Source organism: Dendropsophus ebraccatus, chromosome 15 (assembly GCF_027789765.1).
Source record: "Dendropsophus ebraccatus isolate aDenEbr1 chromosome 15, aDenEbr1.pat, whole genome shotgun sequence".
NCBI classification, from domain to species: domain Eukaryota; kingdom Metazoa; phylum Chordata; class Amphibia; order Anura; family Hylidae; genus Dendropsophus; species Dendropsophus ebraccatus.
The window spans coordinates 7,085,546-7,102,877 of record NC_091468.1 but is presented as its reverse complement, the minus strand read 5'-3'; the positions used below and the strand labels follow the sequence as shown (position 1 = coordinate 7,102,877).

Below are 17,332 nucleotides of genomic sequence, written 5' to 3'. Positions count from 1 at the left end.
TCTTTTAATAAAGTTATAAGATGTTTGAGAAGATCTGTCTATCTATGGAACATCTATCTTTTATTTCTAATGTCTTATCTATCTGTCTGTGGAAAGGCTGCACCTACTGAAGTTCTGGACTTGTTTTACAGACATTCTATTCTTATTGGACTGAGAAGTGCTGATTTCTTATTTCTTATTTTTAATATATGCTATCTATCTATCTATCTATCTATCTCCTATCTATCTATCTATCTATCTCCTATCTATCTATCTATCTCCTATCTATCTATCTATCTATCTATCTATCTATCTCCTATCTATCTATCTATCTATCTCCTATCTATCTATCTATCTCCTATCTATCTATCTCCTATCTATCTATCTATCTATCTATCTCCTATCTATCTATCTATCTATCTCCTATCTATCTATCTATCTATCTATCTATCTATCTATCTATCTCCTATCTATCTATCTATCTATCTATCTCCTATCTATCTATCTATCTATCTATCTCCTATCTATCTCCTATCTATCTCCTATCTATCTATCTATCTATCTATCTATCTATCTATCTATCTATCTATCTATCTATCTCCTATCTATCTCCTATCTATCTATCTATCTATCTATCTCCTATCTATCTATCTCCTATCTATCTATCTATCTATCTATCTCCTATCTATCTATCTCCTATCTATCTATCTATCTATCTATCTATCTATCTCCTATCTATCTCCTATCTATCTATCTATCTATCTATCTATCTATCTATCTATCTCTATCTATCTATCTATCTCTCTATCTATCTCTCTATCTATCTCCTATCTCTCTATCTATCTCTCTATCTATCTATCTCTCTATCTCCTATCTATCTATCTCCTATCTATTTCCTATCTATCTATCTATCTATCTCCTATCTATCTATCTATCTCCTATCTATCTATCTATCTCCTATCTATCTATCTATCTCCTATCTATCTATCTCCTATTTATCTATCTATCTCATATCTATCTATCTATCTATCTATCTATCTATCTATCTATCTATCTATCTATCTCCTATCTATCTATCTCCTATCTATCTCCTATCTATCTATCTATCTATCTATCTATCTATCTATCTATCTCCTATCTATCTATCATCTATCTATCTATCTATCTATCTATCTATCTATCTATCTATCTCCTATCTATCTATCTATCTCCTATCTATCTATCTATCTATCTATCTATCTATCTATCTATCTCCTATCTATCTATCTATCTATCTCCTATCTATCTATCTCCTATTTATCTATCTATCTCATATCTATCTATCTATCTATCTATCTATCTCCTATCTATCTCCTATCTATCTATCTATCTATCTATCTATCTATCTATCTATCTATCTATCTATCTATCTCCTATCTATCTATCATCTATCTATCTATCTCCTATCTATCTATCATCTATCTATCTATCTATCTCCTATCTATCTATCTATCTATCTATCTCCTATCTATCTATCTATCTATCTATCTATCTATCTATCTATCTATCTCCTATCTATCTATCTCCTATTTATCTATCTATCTCTCTATCTATGTATCTATCTATCTAGGTAGAAGATAATCCACAGCACTCAGCAGATACGGTGAAAAAAATGTGGGTTTATTCCATGTACAAAAGGTGATCCACGTCAATCAAATTCATGAGCAAAGTGACGTGGATCACCTTTTGTACATGGAATAAACCCACATTTTTTTCACCGTATCTGCTGAGTGCTGTGGATTATCTTCTACCTACACAGTTTAGCCTTTGGTCAAGGCAAGATCCGCTGGCACCATTGTTACTTGGAGTGCTGCTGAATTATACTCTACATATCTATCTATCTATCTATCTATCTATCTATCTATCTATCTATCTATCTATCTATCTCCTATCTATTTATCTATCTATCTATCTATCTATCTATCTATCTATCTATCTATCTATGTATCTATCTATCTATCTATCTATCTATCTATCTATCTATCTATCTCCTATCTATCTATCTCCTATCTATCTATCTATCTATCTATCTATCTATCTATCTATCTATCTCCTATCTATCTATCTATCTATCTATCTATCTATCTATCTATCTATCTATCTATCTCCTATCTATCTATCTATCTATCTATCTATCTATCTATCTATCTATCTATCTATCTCCTATCTATCTATCTATCTCCTATCTATCTCCTATCTATCTATCTATCTATCTCCTATCTATCTATCTATCTATCTATCTATCTGCAAGTAGTTCAGCAGCACTAGAAGGTAGTGTGAACGGGTGCCTATTGTAGTCTTAACCACGGACTTCCTTGTATATTCTTAGTAAATTCAATGGCACTCCAAAAGATGAATTGCAAAATTTGGTGTTTATTCCAGTGTCCAAAAAGGTATAACAGCACAGCAATCAAGGAGAGGCAACCTGTATTTAAATGTGTGATGTGCTCACTAGTACTGGCTTGAAAATGGTGGCGTGAGGCCACAGAAATGTTGCCTCTCCTTGATTGCTGTGCTGTTATACCTTTTTGGACACTGGAATAAACACCAAATTTTGCAATTCATCTTTTGGAGTGCCATTGAATTTACTAAGAATATCTATCTATCTCCTATCTATTTATTATCAATCAATAACTTTGTCTATTTCATATCCTTATCTTGCTGGTCCTCTTAATTTATTGGACTGAGAAGTGCTGATTTCTTTAATATCTATAAATCTATCTATCTATCTCCTATCTATCTATCTCCTATCTATCTATCTATCTATCTATCTATCTATCTATCTATCTATCTATCTATCTCCTATCTATCTATCTCCTATCTATCTATCTATCTCCTATCTATCTATCTATCTATCTATCTATCTCTTATCTATCTATCTATCTATCTATTTCCTGTCTATCTATCTATCTATCTATCTATCTATCTATCTATCTATCTATCTATCTATCTCCTATCTATCTCCTATCTATCTCCTATCTATCTATCTATCTATCTATCTATCTATCTATCTATCTATCTCCTATCTATCTATCTATCTCTCTCCTATCTATCTATCTATCTATCTATCTCCTATCTATCTATCTATCTCCTATCTATCTATCTATCTCCTATCTATCTATCTATCTCCTATCTATCTATCTATCTCCTATCTATCTATCTATCTATCTATCTATCTATCTATTTCCTGTCTATCTATCTATCTATCTATCTATCTATCTATCTATCTCCTATCTATCTATCTATCTATCTATCTATCTATCTATCTATCTCCTATCTATCTATCTATCTATCTCCTATCTATCTATCTATCTATCTATCTATCTATCTATCTCCTATCTATCTATCTATCTATCTATCTATCTCCTATCTATCTATCTATCTATCTCCTATCTATCTATCTATCTATCGATCTATCTATCTATCTATCTCCTATCTTTCTATCTATCTATCTATCTATCTATCTATCTATCTATCTATCTCCTATCTATCTATCTCCTATCTATCTATCTATCTATCTATCTATCTATCTATCTATCTATCATACACACACACATTCTGTAGATATCATTATATACTCACACTTTTTGCATTTATAAAAATATAATAAAAACGATAATACGGTAAGAAATATTCTGATTTTATTGAAAATTGTATGAGACAGTAATAAATAAACAGTTTCACCAATTTGACATGTTGTATATTCGGACAGGAGACAGTATATATCATACCGGTACAATGTGGCATGACACATAAAAGCGAATTTATTTTTTTTTCCAATTTTTATTTTTTGCAGAAATAAATAGCAACGGCATTGATAAGCTAATAATAATGTATAGTTTCAGTCGTCGTTAAAAGCATGAAATAAATAGGTTTCTCTCACACACGGTTAAGCTTCTGACTGAGAAATGTAAACTGCAGCCAAACGGAATCTGGAAGGGGCTTGTGGGTAATCTATGACACGCGGGTCAATCCGCTGGCGGAACATACACCGTATTTAATTTATTTGTGGAGAATATTATGTAAAATAGCTGCTCAAAAGAAACACCTGGAAATACAGCCGGGCATAGGTAGCACGGAAATGAGTGTAGGTGGCTTACATAGCAATAGAAAATGGCAGGACTAGGTGAGAACATCGATGGAGCCGCCGCCGCCGTAGCTCAATGAAAACAATACTCAGCTGCTCTAGTAAGTCCCCCCCCCCCCGACCGTCGACAGTATCTTACTAGGCGACTAATGGAAGAAAAGTTGCTTTGAGAAGTCCCTGGGCCATAAAACAGGTGGCCGCCTGTGTGTATCCAGCTTCAGTGCCTATTACTGACTCCAGGACAGCCATGATGCAAAAGCATTCGTTTAACCCCCTCAGTGCCAGAATGCCTCCGCCGTCTCCATTTACGCGGAAGTCGTAGTAAAATCATAATGATTACATTGAAACGTTGCGACGCTCGGACTCAGGCCGCTCCCTCCAGGGCTTCAGTATAGTCTCTGTATAGTGCTTCCAGTCACTTGGAGAAACCCTGGTGCACAAGGGATTATGGGCCGGAGCTGCGTCCTTCCCGGTCAGTGTCACTGGTCACTGGATTGTACATTTCTCTTCTTTCTTTGTCATTTTGCCTTTATTTTGTTCTAGAGTTCTTTCTAAGTGTTCCTCTTCCTCCTCGGCCCTTTAAGAGAGATAAGAAGGATAAAATATATTACGAATATGCTCAGAATGTACTAAAGACAAAACTCAATACACACTGATATATATATATATATACACACACACACACACACACACACACACAGTATCATCTATATATATATACACAGTATCATCTATATATACACACACACATAGTATCATCTATACATATACATAGTGCCAAAGTGACCGCTTTCTATTGGGCTTTGTGCTCTCGTGTATTCCTGTTATTACCTAGAAGCTACAGTGTATGCACCTGCTTTGTATTATGGAGTCTATATGGAAGTTCTGTAATACAATGTGGAGGTCTGGTCCATGAAGGCACACAGGCCGGGCATCGCTTCTTATAGTAGTGTATAGTATAGTAGTGTATTAGAGTATGTGATATATTCCTGAAAATCGATATTTGCACCGATACATTATATACCGTCATATAGACAGATCACAGCTTCTGGTTTTCAAATTTCAATACAATGGAATCTTAGGTGTCATAGATAAACAATTGGACCCTTTGTAATATTAGTAGCATGTTTAACCTTTCAAGTGATATTCTACACTGCAAGACTATAAGTGCATATAACTATAAGACTATAACTACACTGCAAGGCTATAAAGACTATATATCAGGGATGGGGAACGATCAGCCCTCTAGCAGTTGCAAAACTACAGTTTCCATAATGCCTGGACAGCCAAAGGCATGATGGGAACTGTAGTCTTGCAACAGCTGGAAAGCCAAGTGTTCCCATTCCTTGAGAGAGAGATATATATATAGGATTGTCTGACATTGCCCTATGTAAGAGGGACAGTGATCAGCTGATCGCTGGATTCAGGGTCTGTTGGCTGCACATCTCCCCGTGTAATGATCTAGTGATTGTTGTGGCAGCTCCGGCCACGTGATCATCTGTAAGCAATCGCTGATCTAAGCCTTGGACAGTGTAATACAGGCTTATACGGTACCTGTCATTTGGAACAGGCAGCAGGATATGCCACAAATACCCTGCCGATGGGCTGTCCATCCGGGCGCTCAAAAAAAAAAAAAAAGATTTGCTCCGCCCTGGCATTTGCCTGTATTGTAAGTGTATGCAGCCAAAGGACAGACTGACAGCAGGATTTCTGCAGCGTATCCTGCCGCCCGCTCCAAATGATAGGTACCCTTTAAGGGTGGCGTCACTTACTCCTTCTCCTGGGCATCCAAGTCTCTGACCAGGGCATCGCGCTTATTAACCAGGATAACCAGTTCATCAAGTAAAAGTTGCTCCCGTCTCTTCTGGGCTTCAGTTTTTTGCCAGTCTACAAAACAAGGTTTAGTACATTAAACCAGAGAGTCAACAAACATTGTCTATTCCCATAACAGCAATAGAAACCCAATCATTTGTATTAGTCAATATTACCGGCAGTAGTTACCAATGGACTGGACAATCTTTAGTGGTACCTCTGATATGTCTGATTAGGCTACATATATGTTAAAGTCCCAGAAAACTACCTTAAAGACAATACTTTTATGATGTAGGGATCAGCTGATCTAAAAATAAATGAATCCCGTCCATGTAATGCAAGATCCAAGTTTACCAGAGAGACCCTTGGTAGTCCCAAGCACTGGATGTTGCTCACTGATATCCATACACCCATAAGTAAACAGCTGAGGACCCTGGCATACATTTTCTATTATCACATTGTAGTTATTTTGGTGTAATAAATATTCCGACAAGTCTTTATGAAAACTATAGACCTGCCGTAGACCACCTGCAGACCAGCCGCAGGCCTTTTAGTACACATCCGACCCTTGAACAAAAATTTGTTGGTATTTTTTTTTATCTAAAAGTTCCAAAACTCAGTGCCCAATAACTTCCTAATCTCCGAATCCACTAGACAGAGGTGGAGTGAAAAAGCAAAAATCTTGGAGTGGACAGCATCCCCCTTCAACGCTTAGGAGGTCATTACTTATACTTTATATATAGAACCTTATGACAGAACAGAACCTTATGGTCCGGCTGCGGGCCATCAGACCTTTACTGCGGCCGTGTGATCCGGTGATGTCACAAAACCAAAAACGCCAATCTCTACTAAGATACAAAGAAACAATGCAGAACTCTTCAGATCTTCCAATCTTTCCTAGTAATCCTGTATTTGCAGCGAGGGCACCTGCCTCCCATAAGAAGCCTGGCCATATGGATTCATAGGGCTATCCTAACACCCATCCTATTCTTCTCCTACAATTAATGGGACATTGTTATTCCGTAACAGAAGGATAACCATTGCATTATCCAACATCAGGAGGGGTCCCAGTTTGGTATACAGCCCCCTCACCATGTACCGGGGGTCGGGAACCTTGGCCATCCAGCTTTGGTTTTCCAGACATGATGGGAGTTGTAGTTTTGCAACAGCTGGAGGGATGAAGGTTCCCCATCCCTGGTATACAGGTATACCCTCTGTAAGGTGCAGGTGGTGTTTAACAACCTGTGGATCTTACCGACCACAATTAATATTTATTACACGTTGCTTAAGTTCTGCATAGTATTTTCCTTAATGATTTGACTAAAAAGAAACAAAATGATATCAGATTAGCCCAAAATAAATAAATAAAGCCCCCCCGCCCCCCCAAGTTATCTTACAGTAAAGCAAGAATTCTAAGCCCCATCTCCCATCTTGGGCGATACCTCCTGCCAGTGAACACGGCTGCTATTGTGTTTTGTCTCTATAGACACAGTCTCCGTTTATTACAGATCTGCTCACCTAACCGTCACAGACAAGTAAACCGCGTCGCCTCCTCCGATAAAGCGAAGCGCACTCATGTAGAGACGTTCTGCAGAATCTGGGGAACAGATCACTTCTGCCTCTCAATTTGTTGTGTTTGGGAGAAAATGACAGAACAAAGAAGTATTAGATGAGGCAGATACGGGGAGGCTGCAACAGGTTTTCTGCTGCATTAGACGGATGTGCGGTGACCTCCGAGCTGAGGATAAGCGAGAGGCTAGCGCATTATTTACTGACAGCGTTCCACTATAGAGGCCATATTCTTACATCTCCTTTGTGTATAACACAGAATGACCCTCTTAGACCACGGCACCACCTAGGGCTGGCATAGGAAACCCCTAGGATCCCATACTATACCAAGGTAGGGAAGCAGCCTCCACCCAGCTCCGATTTCATGCTGCTTATTTGGGAACAGTTTGTGGTATATCACACTGAGATCCATATGCTTCGCCGTGACATGAAAGACAAATACTAATTGGCTCAGACATTAAAGGGGAATGTTAGGGACTGTTTTATTAACTTTTTGACCATAAAAAATGAAATCTCATTACAAAAAATAAATAAATAAATATACAATTAAAGGCTTATAATTTCCACCTCTAAGATGAGGTTATTTTTTAGGTCCAGTATTCACCTCTGATCCCTTAATCTTTGTGTCAGTCGGCTCTATTTTCCTTCAAATCCTCTGCATAGAAGAAAAGAGTTTAGGCATAAAATTCTGTCTATGTGCAGCAGCCACTAGAGGGGGCTCAGGAGCATATTGAATACTTTCTTCTATCATGTTCAGTAAACACCAATAAGACCTCTGAAACTGTCAACACCTTGGACAGGGAACCTTTGGCCCTCCAGTTGTTGCAAAACTACAACTCCCATCTTGCCTGGACAGGTGGAGGGCCGAAGGTTCCCCATCCCCACTTTAAACCATTCCTAACCAAAGTCTGCAGTGTGTCTGGGGCATTAACCTACTGAAAGAGACCATTGTTATTAGGGGAACAGCTGCTGGGGTGGGCCTTGGTCCATACAATGTATAGTTGGTTCACGTCACAGTAACATCAGGATACGCTTCCCAGCAAGACCTCCCCCAGATCATCATACTGCCTCTGCTGACATGTTTTCTTTCTGCGGTGGATCTTGGTGCCATTTTTTCCCCAGCTGTCCAAAAGATAGAAAAGGAAAACATGATCCATCAGATCAGGCCACCTTCCTCCATGGTTCCACGGTTAGGGTGGGTTCATACTGAGGAATTCCCGCGGATAATATCCGCGGAACTCCGCTGTCTGTCTGCGCGCCTTTCGGCGGATAGCGGAATACGCCGGCCCACAGAATAGTGTCTATGGAGCCAGCGGAAAGGCGCACGGCCAGACAGCAGTATTCCGCAAATATTATCCGTGAGAATTCCTCAGTATGAACCCACCCTTAAACTCTGTTGCTCATGTATCCATAATAATCGCTTCTGTCGGTGCACAGGGATCAGCATGGCCACTCTGATGAGACTCTGACAATGATGTAGAAGCCGCGGTGTCCTGTGTGATCGGACACCTTTTCATCATAGACAGCAGAAACTTTTCCAGCAATCTGTGATAGAGTTTCTGTGGGTCAGAGGAGAGAGTGTAGACCCAGCACCATGTGCGTCAAGGAGCCTTGGGCATTTGTGACCCACCAGCTTGGTCCTCAGATTCTTTCAGCTAGGTGCTAGTCATTGCACACCAGGAACACGCCACATCATCTGTAGTCCTGGAGTTTCTCTGAACCAGTTGTCTAAATTTACGATTTGGCTCTTATAAAGTTGCTCACATGTGCCCAATTTTTCTGCTTCCAACACAACCACCACAAGAACCGACAGTTTACTTGCCGCCTAACATATCCGGCCCTTCAATGGCTGCTGCTGGCTCAACATAGTAAGTGGTTTTCAATTTAACTATTGGTGGTTTTAATGTTATAATGGCGCAATTATTCGAAAATGGAAGAAACACAAGATGATGGTCAATCTTCCTCAATCTGTAGGATCTCGCATTGTGGAGTAATGATGATTCTGAAAAAGTAAGAAATCAACCCAGAAGTACTGGTCACTGACCTGAAGAGAGCCGGGACTGCAGTCTCATAGATTACCATTAGTAACACACTACACCGCCATGGATTATAATCCTGCAGGGCACACAAGGTCCTCCTGCTCACACCAGCACATGTCCAGGCCCCAGTGACCTCACCAATGACCATCTGGATGATCCCGAGGAGGCATGGGAGAAGGTCATGTGATTAGATGAGACCAAAGTAAAGTACAACCCCAAGAGCACAGTCCCAACCGTGAAACATGGGGGGGGGGACATGATACTTTGGGGGCTTCTCTCTAAAGGGGACAGGACCACTGCTCCGTACTGAAGGCAGGATGGATGGGGTCATTTATTGCAAGATTTTGGCCAACAGTCTCCCTTGGAGTGAAGATGGGTGGTGGCTGGGTCTTCCAGTTGACAATGATCCAAAACACACAGCCGGGACAACTAAGGAGGAAACACACAGCCGGGACAACTAAGGAGGGAACACACAACCAGGACAACTAAGGAGGAAACCCACAACCAGGACAACTAAGGAGGAAACACACAGCCGGGACAACTAAGGAGGAAACACACAGCCGCGACAACTAAGGAGGAAACCCACAGCCAGGACAACTAAGGAGGAAACCCACAGCCGGGACAACTAAGGAGGAAACCCACAGCCGGGACAACTAAGGAGGAGACACACAGTCGGGACAACTAAGGAGGAAACCCACAGCCGGGACAACTAAGAAGGAAAAACACAGCCGGGATAACTAAGGAGGAAACCCACAGCCGGGACAACTAAGGAGGAAACCCACAGCTGGGACAACTAAGGAGGAAACCCACAGCCGGGACAACTAAGGAGGAAACCCACAGCCAGGACAACTAAGGAGGAAACCCCCAGCCGGGACAACTAAGGAGGAAACCCACAGCCGGGACAACTAAGGAGGAAACCCACAGCCAGGACAACTAAGGAGGAAACCCACAGCCTGGACAACTAAGGAAAAGACCTGCAGTCGGGACAACTAAGGAGGAAACCCACAGCCGGGACAACTAAGGAGGAGACACACAGCCGGGAAAACTAAGGAGCAACTCCATAAGAAGCATTTCAAGCTCCTGGAGCGGCCGCCAGTCTCAACACCTGAACCCAATGAGCTGAAACTCAATGTTGCCCAGCGACAGCCCCGAAACCTTAAAGATGTGGAGAAGATGTGTATGGAGGAGGGGGACACAATCTCTGCTGCAGTGTCTGCAAATTTGGTCAAGTCCCCCAGGAATCGTCCGACCTCTGTAACTGCAAACAAAGGCTTCTGCCCCAAATAAGAACTTCTGTATTTCTACAAACCTCTCCATTCTATGTAGGTGGGAAGACTTGTAAAATCTGCAGCGTATCAATTTCTTATTTTCCCCACTGTATATGGCGTCTGGATAAAGAGGTGGGCTATCGGAGAGGTTTCAGTGAAATGACGCCGATTACTTCCAGGAGCTTCGGTGATGGCCCTGACCAATCTTATATGAAAATGTAGGGGGAGCCACTAAATTCTGTAAAGTATAAGAACAGCCCGGGGAGCAGCCTCTTATGAACGTTTTCAAAGATCTGTTTAATTTGGTGGAAGTTCTTTACATGTTCAATCTTGATTTCTTAACAGAAAGAAGAACAGTCTATAAATCCTGAAAATTCAAAATGGCCGCACAAGTAAATCCAGACCAAATATAAAAGAAGCATAGGAGCATTACAACATTTGGAATTGCCTTCAATTTGCGATGCTTCGGACAGTTTTGGCGGCTATCTCTGGTTATTTTCCTAACAGCCTTTAAGCATCATTTATTGCTCATTGCTGCAGGAAATTGACAACTATTTGTTTTAACCCTTTTCCAAACCAAACCCTGACACAATAAAGAAATTAAAGACTCCCTTGGGCAGAGGTAGGGTTAAATAGCCTGGTGCTTCCCCAGTCAAGTGCCCTTTTGCACAGCTAGTCTGCAGGAGCTTGTAACTGTCCATCATCCACCGGGCTACTCCGCCCCTCTCATTAGGAAGGTAAATAATGGCAAGGAGTAGAATTAGGTGATGAGGGAGATAGCAGAACAAATAAGGACCATGAGGAGAAACAGGACACCAGCTTAAAAAATCCATAGCCACTGACTCCAGCAGTGTCTTTCCCCCCCCATGCACCTTCCAAAAAAGCAGAGTAAAGAGTGTGTGCAATCCTTTTGGATTAGTCTCTTCTCTCTCCATTGCCCTGGGCAATCATGTTAAAACTCACATGGCTGGTGCTTATTCAGATAAACCTAACAATGCACACCAGCGGTTACCATGTGAATCTTCACAAACCACACAAGAATGTGCTGGTTCAAATCCCCATGACCCTCCTCCAAAGGCAAATTTATTCAAGACAGCACACTGCTCTGCGGCTCTCCGAGAGCAAGTGCAGCTAATGGGAATTCCACCTTGTATCTACACTTTTTAAATTAGATGCAGCATCATGTTAGATAAAAAAAAAATTACAGTACAATGACTTCGAAAAAGTCTGCTAAAAAGTTCTTCGCTTGGAGACGTAAAAAAATTAAAAGACATAACTGTGTCGGCCGCTCAGACCAGGGTTTTAAGGTGGGCGGAAAGCAGGAGATGCTATTCAGGTGTTACGGCCACTTCTGTAAGTTTTCAAGGGAGATGTGGATGGAGTAATGGATAATTGAGTGACTGAATGCTACATCTCAGGGCGTTAAGATCCCCACGTTAGATCTCGAGTTGTAGATGGATTTTCAGCTAAATATTCAGATTGATGAACAAGCTCTCTCTCTATACACACCGACCCTTACAGTGCGGCTTCTTGGCAATCGTGGTTACTCCTCACCAGCTCTACTTTATCCTTCCCCATAAATCAGGCAGGTTTACAAATCATTTCCAGAATTCTTTGGTAAGTTCTGAGAACTATAAAAATATCAACTACTGTAAGTTTCTATAGAAAATAAAGTATATCAGACTTTTCCTGTCTGTAACGTAGCACTGCGTGTCAAGTCCTAGATGTAATTACAGAACCCATGAAAAACCAAAAACAATAAAAAAGTTCTGCACACTACAAGCCATAGAGTATCACATATATATCCTGGAGATGCTCTCTCTATTTTGTGAATTTGGATTACAAGAATCAGGTTAGAATTTATCCACCATCTTATTTGTGAGATGCTGCTGTTGTCTATCTTGGATTTGAAGTATTAGGGTATAGGAGCATCTCAGAGGAGACCAAAACTGGCCAATCTACAGCCATTCACTTGAGTGGTCACCATATTATTCAGCATTACCCCTGCAGTAGCTGCTGGGTTGGTGCTATTACAAAAATGAAATGTCTTGGTAATGGAACCCCTTTAGTATTCATATTAAAGTGAATGTACCATCAGGTACGTTGCAAATTTTTTTTAACCTTAATTGATTGTTGCTGACCCCCCCAGAGTGGAGATATGCCCTCCTCCCTGTGACGTGGCTCCAGACGGGAGGGGGTTTCGTCCCCCAGGGCGGGCTGGTGCTCGGGAAAAGACCGGCGCCGAGTGCGGTAACCATGTGGCAATTAAAAAACAGGACCATGCCACTGCCATCCCCACACCGGCGCAGATCAATTAAGGTAAAAAAAAAAAGAAAAAAAAAAAAAGAAAAAAAGTAGCAATGTACCGGATGGTCCATTCACTTTAAAAATTAACATTGCACAATAAGTGCCTGGGTTGTCTCTATCTTAACTTATTTTTGGGAAACTGCCCCCCCCCAAAAAAAAAAAAGATGAGGCAACTAGAAACAATCAAATATGCAGTTTAGATTCATTTGAAGTTCAGTGAGTGGTGATAGACAGAACCAATCAGTCTGGTAGGACTTTGTGAGGTCTCTTACAGCTTTACCCATTGGCTGAGACCTGCAAGCGTCATACCAGACTTTTCTGTCCATTTAGAACTTTCATTACGGGACAACTCTTCTCCGATTAAACTAATCGATTACCACGATTACCGTAAATTAGCTTGCTCTAGTGGCCGCCAACCAAGCTCCTATAAGAGCTGACGCCAAGCTTCCTAGCAGCTCAAAATAAAATTGCTTGGCTACATATAATTTTATCACAATGGGACAATTGCCAATTTTATCACCTTATGGGTAAAAATGCTCTTTAACGTAAGTCATCATAGCCTACCAGAATAATACATGTATGGCGGTACGATAAGGGTTAGACATTTTGTGCTTTCTTCGATTTATACCTTTAAATATGTATCCAAGTCTTCTTCTGGTTGTTGTGTCAGCATATATAACGGAACTCAACCCGAGTGTGACAGTGTGTATCTTTATTAATACATCCCGAATAAAGGGGGGATGAGAATACGGGAACGGTTTGCATGGAGTCATTTAAAGTCCGCTCTGTGCCATGACTCACAGGCCACGCTATAATGATATGAATATCAAGCCGTGGGACTCTTTGGTATACCAGATCCACATCTCAATATCTTCCTTGTTATAATATGTTATAAAAATACAAAATACATTGCTGATGTCTAATCTCTCCTCCCGAATACTCCGCTTTCCAGTGCCATTTCTCCCGTACAGCATTTTTAACATTCAGCTTTTTGACAGCAGTAACTTGGAGAAATGTGTGATTTTATCTGACCCAAATAATATGCTTGACGGCAAGTCATGCCGAGGGAGCACGGGCAGAGAATGATTGATTTAAAAGAACCTTGGGATTCTTCAGATGATACCCTCCGAGTTCTGATCTCACAATTCATACAAAAGTATTTAGCGATTTACCAATGTATTTAGTAAAAGTGTAGCCAGATGCTGTAATAAAAAAAAAAAAAAAAAGAGAGAAAAAAAAAACGCCAAAAAGGACACGGTGATAGAGATCGGTGACGTCTACCGTGAAGAAGCCTGCGGCAAGTTGTCAGGAATAACCTCAGATAATAGTAGTTAGACCAGCCTTTCAGCAACCCCTTGTTTACTGCCTGTGTGCAAAGCTCTACAGGATTATTACTAATGGTCACAACACATTGTCAATAGGTAGAAGGGCCCAGATATCTCATAAGTCGTCGTACTTGGGATCTGAACAAAACTGTGGTCCTCAGCGGACAAGAAAATGTAAATTCTTTTAACAGGTGTCACTTTCGGGCAGCATAAATGATCTAAAACAGCATAATCTAATGGTATGAAAGGGCCTATACACCTAAAATAAAAAGTGATCTCTCCTATTCTCCCAATACACATGAACGTTTGGCATTGTCAAACCTTTATGTGTTCCCTATGGAGAGGGGTAAGCTGATGCCAAACCGCTGTAGTGACGGCTGATCCTGCTGAGAACAAAAGAGTCAAGGCTGAGAAAATCAATCATGTTCCCGTTCAGTGGAGAGTTGGGAGGCCCCCATATACTGTCTGCTGAACTTGCAAAAAATATGCAAAAACATAGGACCCAATAAACTATTCTCAATGTCTATAAACCCTACGCCTAGTGGGTCAGTCTTCTTCAAGTCCTCCGAAAAATAACTGATATTACAGAAAAGTCCACCTGCTCCTGGGAACTTTGTCCTTTGGTTGATGCCTCCAACTATCAGATGGCATTGACTATTAAAGCCAGTCCGCTATACGAATGAGCTATGACTGACGGCAGAATGTTACATGTTTTTTTGTTGGTTCTTTGGCCGTTCTTCTATGATCATTCAGATGTTCAAAGCATGAACAAAGAGCCTGCCCAGCTAAGGCATCTCCAAAATTCTGAAATGTGTTGTATCATTCATCTCATGTTATAGTTTGGTCTTTACATTTTTTTTATTTTTATTTTTTGTTTTCAACATTTTACAGAAAAAAACTCAAAGATAAACTGCCGAGGTATCATGTATTCCTAAACTTTTAGTCTCATTCTGACAATCCAAAGCTAAACAAACGTCCATGGCTTAAACAGGAAAAATGGGGAAAAGGAAACTGTTGTAGTTGGTAGAATAGATTTGTAGAAATATGGCCGTCATTTCACTTCACAAATTTGAGTTGAAGACCTCTAAAGGCGAACATTTATAATTAACCATATACAGACCTTTGCATATTTACTCTTCTGGAAAGCCGGTGTGTGCAATAAAGTATCAACAAGGGTATATAGACTATGTGACTGCAATGGTGTCCTCAGAAGAAAGGGGACAAAGTCCAAGCTGGTCCCATCCCCTGAATTAATCAGAAAGCACCAGCAGGGGTGTACAGGCTATACGGCTACCAAGGGGCAAATTCCAAGTTGATTCCACCCCCTTAGTTACACGGTAGAAAGACGTTTTGCAGGACTCCTAATCGTGAGTACTACTGTGCCAGCAACAAGGGGAGAATTGAACCAAACGTCGTAGAAAGAAAAACAATCAGGAACATCCGTCCAAGATGGTATGACCCAATACCGTAATGGATATCCCACTTTGTTATTTGCCTGGGGAGGGGGGGGGGGGGGGCAACTCTCCTCTAAGATATGACCGAATAGGTGTTTTTTTTTAATTTTATTTTAAACAAAGGAATCTCTTTTTTTACGTCTCTTTGGGGGAAACGAACAGTATAAAGTACAATGCCCTTTAAGGGAATAGTAAAAACTGACTTTTGTGCCCTTTTACATACCACATCCTAATGTCACCGCAATAGAATTTCATCAGCAAAATGACTTAATATTTTACCATTTCTAGGAGATATTATCTTAAGTTTCTTGTTCTGAATCTTTCGCACAGCCAATACAAATCAGTCCCGCAGTTTGATGAAAATTAACACTAGTTTTGTAAAGCGCACATCAGGGGATTGCAGTCAAGTCTTATCTTCAGTTCCAGTCAACTAGCAATCCTGAAAGAGTTTGCATCATCATCAGAGCAGGCAATTCTGCTGGTGAACCTAATCAATCCACGGAATACTGTGGCTGTGCTGTGTAACAAAGCTAAAATAGATTTACAAATGGGGTTTTAGGGGATAAGCTCCTCCACAGGATTACATATTGATTTTAAAAATAAAAAAGCTTATCATATAAGCCAAAACTGGAAAAAAAAAAAATAAAAAAATTCAACCTATGCAAAAGAAAAAAAAAAAAAGTCCTCACTTCAAAACATAAGCCAAGAGTGCATCACAATGAACAAAGTGCTGGAGATATATTTATTGAACAAAAAGAGCGCCGTGTCAAGGCCCAACCGCAGAGAAGGATGTAATGAACTTACTGGAGAATGATATAGCCATAGGATGCAGAGCACGGCCACTCTCATTATGGGATGTCACCGCTGCAGGCAGGTCCCGGACGGTCACACAATTTGATGCATTTACAAGACTATGCTGCAAAGCCATATTTTCTCCAGCGGGAAAAAGAATTAAGCTGCCGAGGAATTTGTTGTAGCAAAAGGATTTATGAACCTTGTCCACTATAAGCCACCTTCACTGCCGAGGGCCGGTCCACAATGTCACAACAATGACTGGGATCATTGTATTGTTATCGATAATAATAGGTGAAAATATATGTAAAATGTGATAGAAAAACAGGTGAAAATACACATTAGATCTTTAATAATAAAATCTAAAAATAATAATAAAAGAATTATAATTATATATATATATATATATATATATATATATATATATATATATTTTCATTCTGATATATTCTATATCAATGTGGGTGCCACAATCATAAAGTAATAACATGTCTTACATTATACCATTACTTTTCTGGAAATACCCCTTTAAGGCCATGTTCATACAATGTATAAACAACGTCCGGCAATAATTGACATGATCACTATTTTGGGGGCCATAATAAAGCACGGCCCTTGTTCAATACATTGTGTGAAACAATGGCCGTTGTTTGCATTGACT

At 40.2% G+C, this 17,332-nt stretch overlaps 1 protein-coding gene across 6 annotated transcripts in view; it reads right to left on the bottom strand.

Annotated features, from left to right (window-relative positions):
* Window positions 1–3,642: 3,642 nt before the first annotated feature.
* EHBP1 (EH domain binding protein 1) overlaps window positions 3,643–17,332 on the bottom strand; it is a 253,241-nt gene continuing 239,551 nt past the window's right edge. For all 6 annotated transcript variants that reach the window (XM_069955491.1, XM_069955487.1, XM_069955486.1 and 3 more), the window contains 2 exons: window positions 5,878–5,992; window positions 3,643–4,682 (listed from right to left, as the gene is read on the bottom strand). In XM_069955491.1, the coding sequence (XP_069811592.1) occupies window positions 4,592–4,682; window positions 5,878–5,992 (206 nt within the window). In that variant the 3' untranslated portion in view covers window positions 3,643–4,591. The remainder of the gene's footprint in view (window positions 4,683–5,877; window positions 5,993–17,332) is intronic.